This window comes from Opisthorchis viverrini (assembly GCF_000715545.1).
Source record: "Opisthorchis viverrini unplaced genomic scaffold opera_v5_481, whole genome shotgun sequence".
Taxonomy (NCBI): Eukaryota; Metazoa; Platyhelminthes; class Trematoda; order Opisthorchiida; family Opisthorchiidae; genus Opisthorchis; species Opisthorchis viverrini.
Genome location: NW_008752145.1, coordinates 262,968 through 283,996, shown reverse-complemented (window position 1 = coordinate 283,996; position 21,029 = coordinate 262,968). Strand labels below are relative to the sequence as shown.

At 43.3% G+C, this 21,029-nt stretch overlaps 1 protein-coding gene across 1 annotated transcript in view; it reads right to left on the bottom strand.

Annotated features, from left to right (window-relative positions):
• Positions 1-239: 239 nt before the first annotated feature.
• Positions 240-21,029, bottom strand: part of T265_15411 (hypothetical protein) — a gene marked incomplete at both ends in the record, with an annotated part of 53,928 nt that continues 33,138 nt past the window's right edge. Inside the window, 3 exons of the mRNA XM_009177989.1 lie at positions 240-361; positions 11,274-11,322; positions 17,466-17,596. Coding sequence (XP_009176253.1) covers positions 240-361; positions 11,274-11,322; positions 17,466-17,596 — 302 coding nt within the window. The remainder of the gene's footprint in view (positions 362-11,273; positions 11,323-17,465; positions 17,597-21,029) is intronic.

The following is a 21,029-nucleotide window of genomic DNA, read 5'->3' as shown; positions in this document are numbered from 1 at the left end:
TTTAACAGCCCTCGGAATATGGGATCATAGCTACTCGGCAAATTTCTTAAAAGTAAGGTGAAGCTCCTCAGATAATATTTCCCCAAAAAAATCACAGAAGCAAATTGTTGTCAGTGAAACAATGAGTCTCACTAAGGATGGCGAATGTCGTACAGTCAAAAGATCAACAGGTCTTGGTTGAAACGGCATATTCAGAGGAACGGGAAGGTGGAACACCGCCAGAAAAAGAAAGAACCTACGGTCCCTCGTTGGGGGTACAGAAATGAAAAGTTGACCAGATTTCCCAGATAACCACCTTCAACTCCGATTCTGACTTGAGGGTTGTTTCGGGTCACTTCCATCGCCACCGTGATCGAGGCTCCTACAAAAGATAAGGGCACATAAATCGATAAACCTGGTCGCATTTTGTTCAGCTATTTGCCAGGAAACATCATTTTGAACACTGATGATCTACAACTCGAATTTGTAAACCAGAAATCTGAGTAGGCTTAATAACCGACCTCCCAGCAACCGCAATCACATGCACAACTCAGTCCATCGATTCCTTCAGGTGTATGTTTCTCCACCCAGAACTCTACGATCAGGAGTAAGTGGTAAACTATACCGTATGCTCTCCGTCTTCTGCCGTATCATTCAGACATCGTCTAAATGGTTCTTGCGTTCTCCCACACACAGGTATCTCAATAAGACCATTGCTGACAAGTCACCTTGCAGTCAGCTTAAACATACTTCTCTGGATCATCTGCTAACCGCATGGATGATGTTGCGGTCAACCCTGTACGATATGCCGACTTTATTTCGCCATAGCTTATCACTTCAATGCGCATCGTCAAACGCCGTGAGTATTGCAGGGTCATTGGATAATCGATGATTAATTTTTTCGTCTATTAACTGAGTACGCAATACCATTTGATGGACAATGCAGCAGGCTCCATCATACTTGAGCGACGCTGAATAACTCGCCTCTCACAAAATACCCTGTTTTTTCCTAAATACAGCTTGATGTGTTATTTATTCTGCCTGACCGGAAGGTGGGACTTTTTGTGACGTAGAATGATCAGTTGCAGAAACTGCACAGATTCGTGGGTATCTTGTATTAGCCTAGAGAACATGCCCCATTAACACTAGCCACAGCTTTGGCAATGGTTTCCACATTCTTCATCGAGTTCCACGGGGCAAATATCTTTATATCTGCATTCCTCTGAGCTCTGAAGACAGTGTGGAACGTGCGGTAAATGACTGAACTACCGCAGTTTTGTCGCTGGTAAAGCTTTCTACGTAAAAAAAATAGACTCGATTTTTCTAAATATCTCTGCGGGCTCACTGTCTTCAGCGCAAACAGGCTGCGGTTCCAAGACAACGAGTACCAATGACAAATTTTCGTTCCAGGGCTGCCATTCAAAACAAAACTCATTACCACAAGGTGACATCTGTCGTTTCTCGAAGCATAAGCCCTTGGGAATGGCCGACTTGCCTCAGAGGTATGTCGCATGTTGGGAAACAGGATCTGGGACACTGGGACAGGCCTAGAAATTTCACTAATCGCATGGGTTTTTGGAGCACTTTTGGTTCGGATATACCATTGAAAGGAAGAAGGCCAACTGACCGGTTACAGACCATTGAACAGGGAAGCAAAACTCTAAGCTGCATCTTAGTTACAAAAACTGGACATCGATCTTTTCCCGAACGTGTCTTCTTCAACTTTCCTGGAGATTCATTGACTCCACCCACTCGTCGGCTAAATCCAAGCAAATGTTACAAACTGGCTCCACGAATTCCGCAACAGATCTCCCTTTTTCAATAGACGCAGAGCGAAATTCTACAAACAACACATGCTACTCGCGTGCCTCCCCATCAGTAGTATCACCGTTACACCATCACTCAAGTGTAAGAGTACAACTTGGGCGCGTTAAGTTCAAAACTGTTGTGGCACTCATTGCTTTAAAAATCTGGTAGGGGGAAGAGACAATCCAGTGAGGTGGAATTCATCTTGGCTATCCAAGACTCCCAAAAATGTTGGTCACATAAACAGTTGTTCTATCGCCTTACATATAGCGAAGTCCTAGTCAACACCCCACAACGCCAAAATTTTACTTACTGTTCTCACCTAAGGGCTTCAGATGACACATTCCGAAACTTAGTACGGAACATGGTGAAAGGAGTCGGTTGTTCATACGCACCTAATATAATCCAAGTCGAGTACCCATTTGGTAGAGCAACCTGAGTGACGTCATCACACGACGGCCAATGTGACATGAAATTATTTCCGTTCGCGTAATTCCTAATTGCGGCCTGGAATGCTGTCCAAAGCTAGATAACCAGTCACTTGGAGACTTCAATTGAAACGCTCGATCCAAAGGACCGAACAAACGGCCACACGGTATAGGAACGCCGTCACTTACCTCTGTTCTTGATGTACACTTCATACATGTTTCTAAGCCCAACACGTCGTTCGACTTAGTGTTCCAAGAATGAACACAATCCGCCTCAACTAGACCATTCGTTCTTATTCTGCGTTTGACGATCCTTTAGTTGTTCCGATTTCTTGCGATCTTCAGCTCTTGTCCAACTGGATAAATGCCAGGTGGACATACATCTGGTTCAATCTTGGCAATATCAATTCAAGGCAGTCAAAGTCGCTTGACAAAGCGTTTTTTTTCATAAAGGATCCTGAAGAACGTGTACCAAACAATCACCGTGAGTGAGAAAAGAGGACTGGTCTTTATTCTTCACGATTGAGCAAAGTAAACATTCCTCCCCGGGAAATGGTTTAGGCGTAACAGTTGCTCCAGTGTGGTAAACACAAGCAATATTATATATACATATATATTTGTAGATGTATATATATAGGTAACTATGCTGGAATCTCAGACGGTGGGGAATAATTTTTATCACAAATTGCATTGTGTCTCAATTCCCCCATACTCCACCGACTACCATCAAACTGAGATAGTCCTACAACCATTAGTTGGAACTATCAGTCACCCTGTGTGGATAGTCCTACAGGCCATTAGTAGAACTATCAGTCTACCCTGTGTGCTTACTAAATCCTGGTTGTCACCATCAAAAGCAAAGTAAATTTGTTTAGAGGATCAGGTCTCAATTTACAAGTCACCCTGCTAACTTCATCTCTCAGAAATTTGTTCACACGAAACACTTTTGAGATGTCTGGCAAAAATCAAGAATAATAAAAGACGACCTCCGTGTTACTTGCATCAAAATCCCGAGACGAGTTGGCCAATACATTGGCAAGGGATTCACAATCCCTCCTGTCATTGGAGCGGGGAAGATTTCACTCTTTTGGGGAATGATGCTAAAACCACCGGCAAGTTAAAGGATTTGCAGAGGCCAGCAAATTGAGGAGCCAAGAACAATCTTCGAAATTATGTGATGTGAAAGATATAATCAACATATAACATAATCTAATTGCGTGAAGAGACTACCTAATTTCAATGTGCTTTGAGTGAATGATGATAAGGTCATCGATTTGATTCCATATATTGAGAATTTCGAGATGGCTCGAGGGCGCAAACATACTGAATGGAAGGTCCATGGTTCGAACCTTACCTCTACATCTCGACCGACCATATCAAGGCTTAGATAACCAAGTAATATATCAGCTTGACACCAAACGGCTCCCCGTCTCCCTCACGCCAGTTCAAAACTAAAGCGTTCTGTTTCTTCGAACGATACCAAAATCTGTAAATACGTTGAAGTATCTAACAGTGTTATTGAAGGTATACAATTGTTTATCATCTTGGTAACGAAGGTCACCTGTGCATTGTGGTTATCGTCCATATAGGTTCATTCATCACAGCGATAATTTCGTCCGAAGACTCAATTTTTCGCTGGAGTCGCCTGCATTGTATGTTATCCAGGTCCCCGTTCGACGTGCTATACCATCAGGCTTTAACTGTAGCGAACTCCCGATCTTCACAGATTAATTTGGAACTCAACACCGAGCGTGTCCACTTTCGACTGGCTGCTACGCGCACATGTTTCATCACAGTGATGCGACATTCGTTGGGCGAAAGGTGCGCTTCTATAGAGGGTAATCTCAAGATACAAGTGATTGGAAAACAAGAATCCTGGTGTTATATAACTGGATTTAATTGAAGGACCCTCGCATTGTCCTGAATAAGAAGGAAACACCAGTTGACGGAGTTTGCACACAAGTCAGTATCAATGACAATCTTCAACTAGTCGATTAAATATGGTCTTGTGGGCACACTCTCTGAGCACTGAGCTTCGTTGATTACCGCATTTGGGAATTAAAGTTGAACGCCGGGCGCTGAACGCGCTGCTTCCCTCTTTCCTACATTTTCCCCGCCAAACTCGCAGAAATCGAATGTCTCCGAAGGTATAAATTCGACTCGATGGTTTGTTTTATCACTTAGATGAAGATGACGGTGCCGCATTGGGTCACATTTGCTCCGATTAGCACGACACAACCAAGTGGTAATCCCATAATGAAAATCGTGTAAAAAGTATCTGATGGTGATTTCTCAGATGAATCAACAACTTCTCGTCACCATAAATAAGATACCAGGCTTGGAATTTGTTGAATCCGTCTTTTGGCAGCACGGCGACGAGTTCCTCAATCGTATTACGATTGTAATCAAGCGGTCGTTTGGGTGGGAACTTGAAGTCCTTATAGTACTATATGGTTAAAGTCGAACGACTCTCTTAGACAGGCCGCTTGACAAGAACGGTCGAGAAATCGGGCGACCTACTCAGTTCAATTGTGCTCTGGGAACAATACGCTTGGTGACTTGTTGTGCCGTGGGCCCAAAATATTCTGCTGTTAATAAACTGAAAACGACCTTTGAGTAATTTGAATAAAATGAGTAACGTGTGCACACATTTCTAAGTTCAGAAAACGATTGGTTATATTCCAGAAAAGGGAAGTTTCGAATGCGTGCAACAAGTCGCACTGATGGCGAATACTCAAATTTATTCAAACTCTCAGCAGCGTGCACTTAACGGAGATGTTTGCTGGGAGGTCAAATGTAATTTTGAGCATAGAACTCCAAGCGGACACACATCCTCTTACTAGTTTTTCCTCTTTAGGAGCTCAAATTAGGAGTTCTGATATCGGAATCTTGAAAATCCTGACGGCCAACATGAACACAAAGATGTCTAGTAAACACAAGGTCTAGTTTTCTAACCAGCTAATAACAAGTTTCTGAGAGATTTTAAAATTTTCCTTGTTACCAGAACGGAACTGTTAATTGCCAAAAAAATTTCGTCTTAACTACGGACTGATCGATTCTGATCAATTCTCACATTTTGCTTATATTTGTCGTCATCACATGTTCAGCCACCAGATTGCATCGTGCTGAGCCCCTATTGATTTATCATCGTTCCACTCACGTGTGACTCCTACTGGTCGTTGCATTTCGTTAGTTGTCTACCCGATCATGCATAACTGTTGTTTCCTATTGGTTATTCGGTGAAGAGCAAGTCCCAGCCAATTCCTGCCATTTTCCGATGTATATAACCGCATTATTTAGCGACAAAAAAAGACCTGTTCCTGTGCTCGACTTTGGCTTCTTCCTTACGCGAGTTGACGGGTTACCTCCGGACGACACAACAACCTTGGCGACGGATTGTGTGGACAAAATGGCAATTTCATTCGAACAAATGCAGCAACTCCTCCAAATCCAACAGAAACAATTTGAAGAATCCCAGAAACAGCTGATTGAAATGCTTTCAAAAAAATTGAACCTCAAGTCCGAAACCGCTGTGGACAAGAATCAGCCATCAGTTGATGCCATTGCTGCTTCCATATCCGAATTCGCTTTCGATGGTTTATCAGGAGTGACATTTGAATCGTGGTTCCAGAAGTATGAAGACATCTTCCGAGTAGAGTTGGCAAATCAAGATGATTCTTGGAAAGTTCGTCTCCTGCTGAGAAAACTCGGTGCAGTGGAACACGAACGATACTCGAATTTTGTGCTGCCGAAAAACCCACGTGAATTTTCGTTCGATGAAACTGTCCGGACCCTGACCCAAATTTTCGGAGAACAGGCATCTCTATTCAGCATCCGATATAATTGCCTGAAGCTCACAAAGTGTGACTCCCATGATTTCGTCACACATGCCGGGATAGTAAACAAGGAGTGTGAGCGTTTCAAGTTGGCTACCATGACACCAGACCAACTGAAAAGTCTCGTGTTCGTCTGCAGCCTACAATCGCATTCAGACGCAGACATCCGAACACATATACTCCACAAACTGGAACAGGAGCCAGACCTGACGTTGCAAGCCATCACAGCCGAGTGCCAAAGGCTGATAAACTTGAAACACGATACTAGAATGATCGAGAGACCCGGTCATCAGGAAGAGCCGCAGGTTTGCAGAACGATGGTCAAGCACACTAATTCTCACGATGTTGCTCGAAATCAGAAACCTCCAAGCGCTTGTTGGCAGTGTGGTGAATGGCATTTTTCCCGTTTCTGTCCATTCAAGAGTCATCAGTGCCAGAACTGCAAGAAAATCGGTCACAAAGAATCACACTGTCGACCCAATCGCAAACCCATACGAGTGCGTCCAACCCCCTCGTACAAACAGCATAAGCCCAACCGATTTCGAAGATCTTGGTCCAAAACAAAGGCTATTCTGGCAGCCTTTCGAACTGATTTCAATTTGTACAGAAAATACGTAGCGGTTACCGTCAATGACGTTTCATTGAAACTACAACTTGACACGGCATCTGATATCACACTGGTATCTCGAAATACTTGGAACAAGCTGGGACGTCCGATACTCAAACCAACCGAATTGGTGGCGCAGAACGCATCCGGTGACCAAATGGATCTTGACGGTGAAATGGAATGTGAAGTGGAATTCCGGGGTATACGTTTCTCAGGAACCTTGTTCGTATCGTCCAATGCCGAAATTAACCTCATGGGTATGGATTGGATTGAAAATTTGGGGTTATTGGACATGCCATTGAACAAGGTGTGTACCCAATCCGAGGCTGATGTACGCCGGACTGCTGTGCCGACCTATGTTCGAGTAACTTCAACGGAGCAACTTTGTTCAAGATACGCAGACATTTTCGATTCCAAACTCGGCCATTGCACAAAAATGCAAGCAAAATTGACGCTGTTACCAGATGCCAAACCAGTATTCAGACCTAAACGACCAAAATTAGAAGTCAGGAATCATAAGATGGAACATCAATTCAATCAACATCATGGTGCACGCAAAAGGAAGTTCCGTGTTGGTGACTCAGTACTTGCATTGGATTTTGGAAACAATCGGACAACCTGGCAGCCTGGATGCATCCTGCGGCGCCGTGGAAACGTCTTATACGACGTCCAAGTCGGAAAGAAAAGGTGGATCCGCCATGCGAATCAGTTGAAGATGCGCCATTCAACAATGAACTCAGCGCCGAATACAGGGGAACTGAGCCTTAACCAGTTGTTGGATATAGGTGAAACCAGAGCAGCAAATACAATGAATCAAAAGCGGGACGATGCAAATCCGCACGAAAGGGGATCGAGACCGAAACGAAAACGAAGGTTCGTGCAACCATTCCAGGTTGACCCAAGAAGACAAAGTTATGCATAGCCCAGGTAACCAAATTTTTAAAGGGGGAGATGTTACCAGAACGAACTGTTAATTGCCAAAAATTTCGTCTTAACTACGGACTGATCGATTCTGATCAATTCTCACATTTTGCTTATATTTGTCGTCATCACATGTTCAGCCACCAGATTGCATCGTGCTGAGCCCCTATTGATTTATCATCGTTCCACTCTCACATGTGACTCCATTGGTCGTTGCATTTCGTTAGTTGTCTACCCGATCATGGATAACTGTTGTTTCCTATTGGTTATTCGGTTGAAGAGCAAGTCCCAGCCAATTCCTGCCATTTTCCGATGTATATAACCGCATTATTTAGCGACAAAAAAACGACCTGTTCCTGTGCTCGACTTTGGCTTCTTCCTTACGCAAGTTGACGGGTTACCTCCGGACGACACAACATTCCTCACCATTCAAGGAAATCTGAACTGAAGAATCGTCGGAGGAAGTGGTCTGTAAATTTCGACCTCGGACAAATGACTGCTAACAGATTGCAAAAAGCGGTTGCAGATCTTTGTTGACGGGTTACCTCCGGACGACACAACATTCCTCACCATTCAAGGAAGAAACATCTGAAGAATCGTCGGAGGAAGTGGTCTGTAAATTTCGACCTCGGACAAATGACTGCTAACAGATTGCAAAAAGCGGTTGCCAAACAGATCTTTGTCATACTAAGAGTGAGTTGAAAATATGCAGCGAGTTTGGCATAGGTGATATCAACCACGCAGTCACTCGAATTCCAAGCATTCGCGGTGACAACCAAACGAAGTTGACGGTTAAAGATGAATCTGAGATCAATTGCCGAGCTGGTACCATAAGCTTATTCACATGGATACTACAGGAACACCGGTTAACATCGAACATAAGACTTGACGACAAAGTGAGCATTTTTAATTTGAATACATTGACATACTTCGTGCCTGATTAATCCGTTTCTGTGGACGGTTAGATAATTTACCTCCAAAAGCCAAGTGAAAAGTGACTGGGGGACATTGTGAGACACGATTCCGAATTCCTTTAATCGTTTTCGCTTTTCTTTCTGGTTAACATTCAATATAGAACACCCTACCCAAGGTCTTTTGGTAGACTTAAATCTACTTGTTTCCTATTTTCAGATGAATGGACGGTCAGTTCAGGCCGAACGACACGAGTAAAATGAAAAGATGATTTTTGTTTACACGGTGCTCTCTAGGTAACACGATTTGCCATTTGTCTTGTATTGAGACAGAGTTTTGGCGTCCTCATGCCACGAGGCATACTGTAGGGTATTTTGAGCCTCGCGATTCCACTTTTTTCCAGCTAAACTCATCCTCTCCAAATCGGAAGTCAGACTTACAGTCATAAATAATAGTCTATGCCACGTTTTATGTGACATATTGATTTTTGCAATACGTGTGAACGGCTTAGTATAATGAGTCGCACGAAATTCGAACAGAACAGGATATTCGTATGGTCCCGGTGGTATCAAATTGGATTCATCCCCAGTTTGAGTGCGTTGCTACCGCGCTTCTAGTGTATATTCTTTGTTCTCTATTGAATGGGACATTGACTGATGAAGAATAAATGCTTTGGTGTTCAAAGTAGCAACAGGTTTATTGGAAACCAGAAGATTAGGATTACTTGGCATGAAAACTTGAGTAGTGGACTGGTCATAGTAGAAATTCAAGGACTAGGCACACCTTATTGAAACTATGAAGAAAGCCGAAAAGTAATCGAGCCTTCCAGAGTTTTCGCCAACCTTCTTGTTAACATTCAAAACAGACCATTTATTTGATTCTTTTATTAGAAGCCCAAGATTTTTTTATCCCCCAGATAAGTTAGAACCAAGCAAGGTGAACGTATTTTGCGGTATCAGAAACGACCTAACCGCGAATGGAACATCCTTCGAACTTGCAACTTTCAAATGAACGCCGGTTGCTTCCTGGGCATGACTTTAAACAAAGTAACTTAAATGTGGGTATTTGGAAGGACTGAAACCCACTAATGGTGTTCCACAGCCAATTCCTATTCAAGTTGTTTCCAAAATTGTAGCATTATTGCGATACTGAATCTACAACACGTCTGTGAAAAATAATTCACAAGTGGGCAGCCTATGGCATCCATAACGGTACAGAGGTTGTTTCAGCTTGCATTCCGATTCCCCACAGATTCGAAATGATGACCAGTACTATTGGCCACAGTCATTTTCCTCAGAATTCTTGCCTACTCAAAAACCATCTCAATAGCTATATTTGATGCGCAATAATCTGGTTGAACGAAAATTTCCATATCAATCTGGTTTTCACGGAAGAATCACTTAAATCCCAGCCGAATCTCTTGTTCACGACACTTTCCTTCTTTGATTTAAAGTGTGGCATGAGGTAGGGGGAAACTCTGGCACTACACCAACGTAATGTGCTTCGGCGAGCGTGATTGATATTGATTTGAGCTTGTTCCACATCTTTTGCCCAAACAACGTGAATGCGGTCACGGTGATATGCTGATCATTAGACGAAGCCGTACAATTTATGCTGCAGAGCGGAACCCTTGATAGTTCAGAACCTATTTATAAGTGCTGTTATCATAGATCAATAAATAAACAGCACATCTGGGAAAGCCGACCTCCACGTTTATCACCAGACGTGGAATGAGCCAAGCTGTGGATCGAAACATCCGTAGATACATGACCAACAAAAATATCATGTATGGTCGGGTAAATACAGAGACCGATCACACCTGCAGTTGCTGTTAGGCTTTGTTCACTTTTCGGCCGTGATACACTGACAAGCTAGGCGATCCCCGAACAACAGACCGACTCAAGTTTTTTGTGACCACCGAGCAAACCGTAGACCGGGATGCAACTCTTTGTTTGTATTTTGTGTTTTATATGCTACTCCACATAAATTTTACCGCAGGATTTACACAATGGAAGAAAATTTTGTACAATTTCGTAGTAATCAGAATGAAAACCCGTGGAGTTTGCTCTGACCCGGGAATCAGTTTGATGCATTGTTGCCCAAATATGTTTAGCTGACTGGTTGGTAGTCACCAGAATCTCGCTGTAGATTTTGGCGGTAGACACACTGATTGATGCAGTGATTTGAGCACATTGGACCGTTGCCTCATCCTCGTGGTTGAATCCCTTTGCAGTAATGAGATGCCATCAATGTTCCAGGCTGGAAAAAACCATTATCGATTTTGGGCACATTGATTTTATCTACCTCACAATGATTGATTTGCAAAACCCCTACATAAAAACCTAACTTAAAGTATATCTAAGGTTTCAGTTATGCTTTATGCTGTAACCAGTTTAGACAGTATCTGCCACTGACAGGTTCCGCTACTCCCGAATTCGGGTGTTGTGTGGAAGCTTGAACCGACAGGGCTTACTTTTACCCGACTACCTGATGACTGGTCTCCAAGACTCACTCGCACTTCCTACCCAAATTGGAGAAGAACCAGTAGCCTCAATCAAGATCTTTCTTGCTGCTTGAGGAAATCATTTTTGCTTTTTACTTACTATTGGTTGGGACAATATTCAGTACTAAACTGATTGTCGAACTTGAGCTGGCCTTCGAAAAAACCTGTCTTGCTTCGAAAATTCCATTGGTTTTAGTCAGCCACTTGAGATTGTGTCTTTAGATGCATGCTTTCTCCACTTTCATAGTTTAATTTAAACCAAAAAATGACAGCTGACTTACCGGTTGGACCGTAGGTTTGCATACCCCTGTCCAATTTTTCCACTGATTTCTGGAAGACAAAACTGAAGAGCTCAAATTAGGGTGGCAACTGGATGAATTATGTGTACGCATGTGGCAAAATTTGTCAACTCACGGTTTCTCATTCCATAAATGCACACCTCATAAGACAATAGTGGTAAGTTGGAGAGAAGCAGATTTCCGTTCATCGTCGGAAAGAATAAATAATACGATGTTTTTCATTCATCTTGCACTGTATCCCCCATGACCGTTTCTGTCACCTAAATTTTTTATCTGAGTTGGTTAAATCACGTGTGATCTAGGATCAACCGAATTGAAGGACACATTGGCAGGCAATCCTGAATTACCGTACATTACTTACAAGTAATAACAGAGAGCATGTTTTCATCGTCATGTATCTCCAAAGTACTAAACGTTTACGAGAAATACACTCATCTGCAAATCAATTTGGTTTTCACGGGAGACTCAATTGAATCTCTCGTTTATGATGTTCTCCAGTTGAATGTGCTGCACACAGGCCGCCTCACTACTCACAACCGAGTAAGTAGTTTCCTTTATGAAAATATACTAAACGTTTACTTTTAAACCCAAAAACCAGCAAGTTCTACGTAATTGTGATTTGTGTTACGTTGCCACTGAATATGAAAGTATGTTATATTGTCGGCAGGAAATCACGAATACCGCAAGCTCACTAGGCAGCTCAGGGAAGACTGTAACAGGTGGTGAGTGGCCCTCCAAAACTAACTGGTTCCGAATACCACCGGGAGCGGTCAGCGACTGAAATGGCGCCCTAGCAAAGTGAGATCGAGGTCAGCGTCGCCTCCCTCATGGTAATGGCCAAAAACTGAATCAAACGAATACCAGTGGTTAGATAATCCCAGCACTTAACCCAGCAGCTACTGACGAAGTTTATACAAAGCTGTACGAAATTCTTTGGTCGTGTTCAGCGATTCAGGAAGCTTATCCTATTTGCTCAGAAAGCTTGGAATGGTTTTGCCGCTATTTCCGACAAAAGCTGAGGCGTGAACTTTTCAGAATCGGATGATGCAAGTTCAATAACCAGAAATAAAAGGTTTTTTAAATGTGCCCACAATGTACTGAAACTAAACACTGATTCGGAAACTACAAAGGAAATATTTGCACTACAAACGATCAAGTAATAAAATGGCCACAATAAATTTTCATTCTGTGATTTTTTTCTTGTTGCTATGGCTGTGGAATATGTAATGTTCACATTCACATCGGTGTCGTTATCATACTTTGCTGGGGTAATTATTCTGATGAGTCCACACCAAAGCGGGAGAAGCACTGGACTCGACTTTCGCTCTTATTAAAGCTCATCAGAAGGGCATATCCAGTGGCCGTGCCGGGATGTAAACCCCGGACACCTGACATGCGAGGTGAGCGTGCGACCACTACTCCACCAACGCACGTTGGACGCATCTGATTTTTCACTTCTGAACATGCAAGGGCGTCTGCAAGTGAACGATGCTACTGGGGAAAGGAAGAAGGCCTTCGCAGAGGAGTTATTTAATAGAAAATGCCAACTGAAAGTTACGGTGCTACTGGGGAAAGGAAGAAGGCCTTCGCAGAGGAGTTACTTAATAGAAAATGCCAACTGAAAAGTTACAGATTATTGGACGGGGAAGCCAATCTCTCATTTGCGTCTTGTTTACAAAAACTGAATATCCATCTTCTCCTTGAACGCGTCTTTCTGAACTTTCCTGGATATTCATTGACTGTTGCTCAAATCCAAGCAAATGCTACAAAGCGACTCCCCATGTTCCGCAATAGACGTCCCTTTTCAAGAGACGCAAAGCGGATTTACGGTGAAACAAACTACTCGCATACCTTCCAGTCAGTAGTATCACCGTTACACTGGAATGACCGGCTCCTCGTTCACATCATTCGCATCTGAACAGTCGTCCTCCTTGGATGGCCTAATTGTTCACATCATGTAGGTTGGAAGTCTCGGACTTGAGTTTCACCCTTATTTCGGCTCATCGCATTGTTCATCATAGAGCTTCCCTTCATACTTCTCCGCTTGGCTCCTGCAACATTCATACATTGAGTTGGCATTTCGCCTTATGGTGTTTGTTCAATGTAGCAAGGATACTTGACACCGCAAACTCTGTTCCGCGTTGTGGAACAGTTGCATTCAATTTTGTTGTCTGTCGAGTACACTTCCAAGATATTTGTGCAGATTTCGTCCTGTAAGTGAAAAGCTTAGCTGAAAAGCCTAGAAGCAGGGTGACTTAAACTGCCTGATACATTGACGTTTTAACGACAAATTGATCAACTGACGTGATTGTTTGTTTCTTTGGCGAGATGAGATATCTTCCAAGTTTGACGTCAGGAAGAGCTTCGACTGTTATGTGTTAACTCTGCTCTTCTTTTTTATTGTTGCAGGCGTTAGACACCTACGAATATGATAACTACTTTCGCATTTTGGCGTTCCCAGGTAAGCAAAACCAATTTTCAACCCCACATTGCTTCTTGATCAAAAAAATCTCTTATTCTGGTTGTTTAGTTTGTCAGGTTAAGGAAAATTCCTGATTCAGATACTCTTGATTATTACTCAGTTAAATTAGACCAGGACCCCGTGGAAGTGCCGAGGTGAATAGTGAGCACCTCAACGACCCTGTATAGTACGAAATGAGTGGTCGTCATTTTTAATCTTTTTGTGTTACGCTGCACTTGATGACTGCATAAATTTTGTGATGTTTCCTTACTCTGACTGATGGAGCAGGCAACGGAAGCAACGTTCATTCTTTTCTTTGTTTAGGTAAGTTGAATTGACTAGTGGGTCGGAAATATAGTTTCAGCCAAACAGTTCATTTCACACCTTGACGGGTTTTATGAGTTACAAGCAAGTAACTTCTTGTGTTACAACAGTAACGTCACTTGGTAAAAGAGGATGGGATAATGGTAGAACTGAAAGCTGTTACGTTACGCAGTGATTATCAATTTTACTGACTGACAGAGTCAATAAAATAAAGTAGTGCACACTAAAATGTCATGAGAAGGTAAATCTATCAGCTTGTTTTGATATATAGGGTCGTTTCTGATCAAACAGAGGAAGCTCGATCTCCATATCTGTGTATTTAGGGAAATACCGCTAAGATACAAGCAACTGACAAATGAATACTAGTACAGCCGATTATGCAAGTGATATTTATAAGCGATGTACAAGGTTGGTATCACAATAATTCGTCGGAAATAGGGCATGCTTGTCACTTGATATATGAGACTGCTGGTACATATAAGGGCGCGTCTGCCATCCGAGGTTTTTACAACATGAACCAAAGGCTCTGACCATTAATTTGTGTGCCGAGCACCACACATGTACATCCGGATTATGACAACAAGCCAAAAACATGGGCCCCGAACGCATCTTCCGCAGAGGTGATCAATAGTATCATAATGTTCGCTGGTTGTTGGACCGGACAAAGAAGGATAGGATTTTAATCGATCCACTGTCAGAAGATAGAAGGAAGTGTTCACCACCGCGTTAGGATTGACATGCAGTTGTATTTCTAACATAACTCACCCCATAGAAGCAGCCGATATGGTGTACAGAAAAGCAAGCTCTGGATGTCGCTAAGTTTTTCTTTGGTAGCTGGAAAACAACTGGCTTGGATGTAGATCATTTTTGAAGTTTAGCAGCATCACTAAGCCAAGGAAGCTCAATATTTGTGCAATGGGCTCCTTCATAGCCGGCAGATACTCGTTTTCCCGAAACTTTGATCTGCTGAATGAATTTTTTCACGTAAAAATATCGCATATTGCTGTATGTGTGCTGTCTGAGTTTTGTTGGATTTTGTTCTAATTATTCTCGCACGCATCACATTTTTCACATTCGCTGTACTACGGTTCCAGACGGTGTTTTGTGTTACGAGTGTGTATACTACAAATGCAAAACCAACGAAAAGTCGAAGGATTCTGAGAATTTACTGAGTTGAGCGCATTTCATAATTACAAACAGCACACCTCATACACTACGTTCTTATCTAACGGGACACCGCAGACATCTTGTAGTCACCTTTCATCATCATAAGGTGATCGGGTTTTGTTCGACCGAATTCCGGTGAAGAAGAGTTGGGCACCTCAGATCCCTGCTGAAGTACGAAACGCCGTTGTGTGAAGTGCCACAGTTTTTAGCCGGTGAATTCGACAAGATCTTTATCACTCAAGACATATACTTCTACCGCTTTAGGTGTCCACCATCCCTGTTGGGTTCTGACGCTTCCCGGGTTCGATAAATGTCGATGGAACTCGCACGGTTAACCGATTTGGGTGAGTATTTCGAAAGCAACGCATATCTGTATAGACGTGATACACTAATCATAAATTTGCTGAAGACTCTCCGACAGCAAACTGAGGCGTAATTTATTCTATATCGTGCAGCACATTCAGTTGCCTAAAACATCATAGCCGAGAGATTCAGCTGGTTTCCAGATGAGTTTGTTGCAAAAACAATTTAATTTGTCAACGTATATCTGTAGATACAAGCAATACACCTTCCTGGCCACAGACGTCATGGATGCCGAACGTCCGTTTATGCGTTCCTTCGTTGAAAGAGAACAGTTTGCCCCGATGCGTAAACCGTTAATCTTGTTCTGAGTCTTGGTAGACAAACAGTATGCCGTACTGTCTTTTGTCGTGAATTTAAGCAGCGGTGTCATGTTATGCTCTCAGGAAGCATGTATCAGATAAAATCTATGTATTTTTGGCCACAGACACCAACCGCAAATGGACTGTTCGGGCAAAATCTAAAGTGGTCTCAATCCGTTAACAGTGGTTGTCGGATTACAGTATACCGGAACAAGTTATACCCCTTACACTTGTCACCGCTGTCAATGTTTGACTCCGTGCGTAAACAACTTAACCGAGTGATGGATAAACTTCAGGGGCTGGAACCTAGGAGGGTCACAGCTATCAGTAAGCCGTTGATTGTTCGGGAGCAAATCTCGCTGCATGAAGGCTCGATGTCTGATCGAAGATACTGTTATATCTGCTGATTCGCCGACCTGTGGTATCTGCTGCTGACCCGCTCCAGTGCCTAATGCCGGAGAAAAAAGACTCACAGAAGGTAACACAACAGCTGCTATATTCCGAACAAACGAGTGCGAGCGCAAAACTTACAACCGCCCACCGCTAATTAAAGGGGAGTTTCTGACATTGATCCAGGCTGTCTGATACGCACTAGTGAACACCTATCAACATCGATCGTGCCTCTGTGAAAAGCCTGAACGCTGATCACATTTGGTCGTGCTTCTGTGGCGTGCCAGAACACTCATCAGGCTTTGCTGAATTGATTGAATGATTGATTGGCCTGAATGCTTGCCGTCTTTCCTGTTGAGTTTTTCGTGGAGCAGTAGGTTTCGGGCGTTCTGAGGTTGCTTTCAAGAATCTGACAATCTTGATAGATACTGTGTCCCGATTTGGGGACACAGACTTAGGCTTCACTGGGATTTGTGACCACTGGTTTGCATGGAATCGCGTATCATATCACGATGTGTTGTGATGGCGAACCTTGTCCGCTATGGAATGATTATTCAGGCTTCATCGGTGAGTCCGCTAACGAATAATTTATTTTTGGTGCCTAGCTATCCGTGTTGTGTTATGGTTTGTGTTTCTTGCTTCCAATGGTTGAAATTGTCATCCATTATTGTCTCTTCCGGTCGGCCCGTTCGTGGTCTGTATTGCATCGTGGTCGGCTTCTCTGTCGTTTGATTGGTTTGTGGTGTACCTCCTTTCAACACATTACGAAGCACTGCAATGTTGCGATTCCGTCGTGGACGCGCACTCCAGTTAATCCAATCACCTTCATCTCACCGGTTTTGTAGTTCACAAAGAGCAGTCTTATCGCTGTAAACTGATTGGTCGATCTTATCTCGATCTTTGTTGCGTTGTTGTTTGTGTTCCTTCCTTCCTATGGTTGAAATTACTGTCCATTATTGTCTCTTCTGTTTGGCCCGTTCGCGCTCTGTATTGCGTAGTGGTCGGCTTCCGTGTTGTTTGACTGGTTTTCTGTGCACCTGATTCCAACACATTACAACGCACTGCAATGTCGCGATCCCGTCGTGGACGCACACTGCAGTTAATCCAATCTCTCAGTTAATCTCAGCGTCCTAATAAATGTCTACAGATGACACGCATCTGACTACATACTCGTGCGAACATAATGGAGCAAAAATGTTGAGGTTCTGTCATCATCGTGGAACTACCATTCATTGTCAATCCCGCCGAAATCTCAAACTGAATTTTCTTTTCCTGGATACACAGACGTGCATTAACGCAAACTGAATTCATGAAATAAACAATTAAATTAGAAAACTAAAAACTAAACCGTAATTATGGTCCGGAAGCTGATAGCTGATTGTACACTCATTTGCGGACCAATTTGGTTTGTCAAGATCCTCACCTGGAACCCAGCTGAATCTCTCATTGATGATGTTTCAAGCACTGCGCCTACCAGATGGGCGGGAAAAAGGGCAAAGCGGATAGTGGGCTATCGAAGAATTTCCAGCATCATGAGTTGTGTATTTTGCGCTTCTTACCTAAAGATTGCCTTTGAGGTGAGCCTTTGAATTCCGAGCACGTTGCAGCCGTTTTTCTGTCAGAATCTGGTGGTATTATGTCAGTCAACTGGCAGTTTGGCGGTACCTGGGAAATTTCCAAAACTCTATTCACGATGAGTACTGCTTTGTAGTGAACCGGATGACTGGTGGGCTGAGTATATCTCGCAATCGATGGAATCGATTTTACTCCATGGTTTATACTCACCTCGGTTCTTCAAGGATGTTCTTGATCTTACGGATTATACCCGCGAAGGATGCTCTCTGGCTTTTGAGTCTCGTCAGAAATCCGGAAACTTTGCACACCTGCATCAACCCACAATGCAATTCATACTACTTTTGCGGTCAAATTAGTTAACATCTGATCTGTTTAGCATACCCTGTTTTGCATTGCTACGCTGATTTCGTGAAGAAGTGCCAAATGTCTGAAAGCACTACTGAGGTACATTTCAAAAGAACAAAGTTTTCAAGCAAGTGATTGCTTCCAACTTCCGATCATGTTTCCGCATCAGCGCGATTTTGAAGGTTCATTAGATTAAAAGAAATCTAGCCAATGCTGTTAAGTTCCTCTTGAAATATCCACACCTATTGGCTGCCCATTCCTCGCCATTCCCAAGCTGAATCAGGTAAATGAGCATTTCATCAACTTTTCCATTGCGCGTGGGCTTCCAATGAACTTCTGAATTCAAGACCTCGTGTTTCTACTTCAGGCTGTTGTTTATGCTTTTCGATCAAAAGGATTCTTTTTCGCGACCCTTGCAATCATATCAGCATGTACGCGAAAACACGAACTAAGAAAGACTACTTGTCTATTCAGTAGTGAATTGCTCTTATTTGCATTCCTGGTGTGCGTTGTTCGGTCCAAGATTCATTTTCAGACAACCGGTGTCAGTATCTATGAAACGGGTAAGACGAATGCCACACCAGTACGGTTGTACGGCATGCAGTTACTCAGATACACTTGACATCTGTCCTCAAACCAACCTGAGGTTGCACGTCCAGCATTCCGGTAACGACCTCCGATCGAACTTCAGGGCTTAGCCTGTTTTGTTTTGAGTTACATGTGAAAAGAGCTGTTTCCTTCCCCAATTCGAACAATTGGATCTTACACTTTGACGGAATGCTCATGTTCCAGTGTAATCAACCTCTGGTACTCGCAGTTGGAGCTGCCGATGCTGGCAATCTCCGAGCCTTCCTGACAGATCTGTGTACTACACAGTACAGATCAGGAAAAAACGTTTCTCGGAGAAATCTGGTTTAAATCGTTCAGCGCTGTCTAGCAAGGAACGCGGTGTTTCGAAAGGTTGTTTAACTCTCGACGGTGGTGTAGTTAAGTGAGCACCGAACAACGAAGGAAAACCTGGATATGCTTCGAAAATCGGCGTGTAAATAACGCACTCTGATGGATAATGGCAAATTAATTTCCCTTGGCCGTCGAAAAGACTTTCAAGTGAATCGAAACGGATGTGGCGATGAACACGTATCGGCAAAGTAACTTGGGGATAATTTGAAACCCAAATGTTCGCTAAACTGTCTCTCTTGTTTGAGAGATGTTCCAGTTAGAAGCCTCGCACAATGGCTAATCTAGGCTATATTTGGAATGATATGAAACATGTGGAGGCGGGTTGCTTTGCGGGAAATGACTTAAAATGCCAACTGAGGTCCGTGGAGAGAAGTCTGATCTTCCAGTCTTTGGGAAATTACACTGAGATTCATTTGTCACTCATTGGGGTCTAATGATGACGGACAGTCAAAACTTTGCGTCCACAATGTGAGTCGTGTTATGTGCGGTGTGCACTTCATTTTGAATTGGAAACACCTCGGTGGTGACATGACTAAACTACCTCCACTTCATGAGTTTTGGTTTTATTTTTCAAAAGACATTCGTTTGGAATTGTCATTTCTCCATCGAACCAATGCTGAACCTGTTCGGCCTTCAACAGTTCAATGCGTGTCTACATAGTTGAGGCAGAAACACCACTTCTTGATTGGAAACCTGAACTGTTTACAGTGTCATTCATCAAACTAACAGTGAGGATACGGGATAGTCCTACAATTGTGCCCAAATTGATCATGGACGGCAATAAATGAGACAAGATTGCGGTACATAATAAGCGAATTGAACAGCTAAATACCTGAGTCAAGTAGTTAATTAATCCAGAAAATTCTCGAACTACTCTATAATGAACTCCAAGCAAGGCGGGAAGTGAAAAGAGTTCATTGTTTATTCCTGTGACTCGTTATTCAGTTCTCGTCATTTCCAAGTCAACAAATTCGGATGTTGTTGTCAACGGAAATCCCGGGGAATCTCCCTAGTCTGCCAACGGTTGCATGTGCAGCCAAGATGAAATCCGGGGACCCGAGTTTTTGTTCACAAAGGAAGCTTCACAATTCGTGAGCTACATGAATTGTACACCTTCCAAAACGCGACAAGGAGACAACTAATCAGCTGATCACATCTAGACTTTTGTCAAACAAAATCAGATGGTCAGTTTGACTCTACAGGACTCAGCGTCGGCACGAGGCAGCTGAGCATTTTCGCGCTGCGCGAAATTTAGTTAAAACGCACTGAGCTAGGATCTATTAGAACTGAACTTCAAGGTGGACACCCGTGACGACGAGTAAAAGAAAGCGCTCGACCGACAGGGATTTTAACTTGACCTTATGACAATTCCCCAATTCATTTGCTTACTCCGTCTATGTACTTTTGATCTCCAGTTGTTTTGCTCATCCGTGCCGGCCACTCGCCTTGCCGCAGAGGCCGTCCTTTCCGACACTTGTGCATTGACATGTGTGTCTGTGTGTGAATGTGCGCTGCTGACCTACTTACCCATTTGCGTTCTGGTCCCGTTTGCTGACCTGCCTTGACTTGTTCTCTAATGTGTTCCTCGTGATCACACGTCCAATGAGAATCACGAGACCGTCATTGGAATGGACGGCCGCAAAACAAGATACTGAGCCATCATTCCGTTCGCCGTTGTGTGGTGTGCGTACTGCACTGTGCCGGTCAGTGACAGATCTGTGAACTTGTTGACGCTACGAACGTGAACACCTGAGCCCAATTCTTCCTTTTGATATTCAGCATTGTCGAACCTACGCGTCACTCAAATTTCCGTATCGGGCACCTCAACGCCCACACGACATCGGTGGAGAGAAC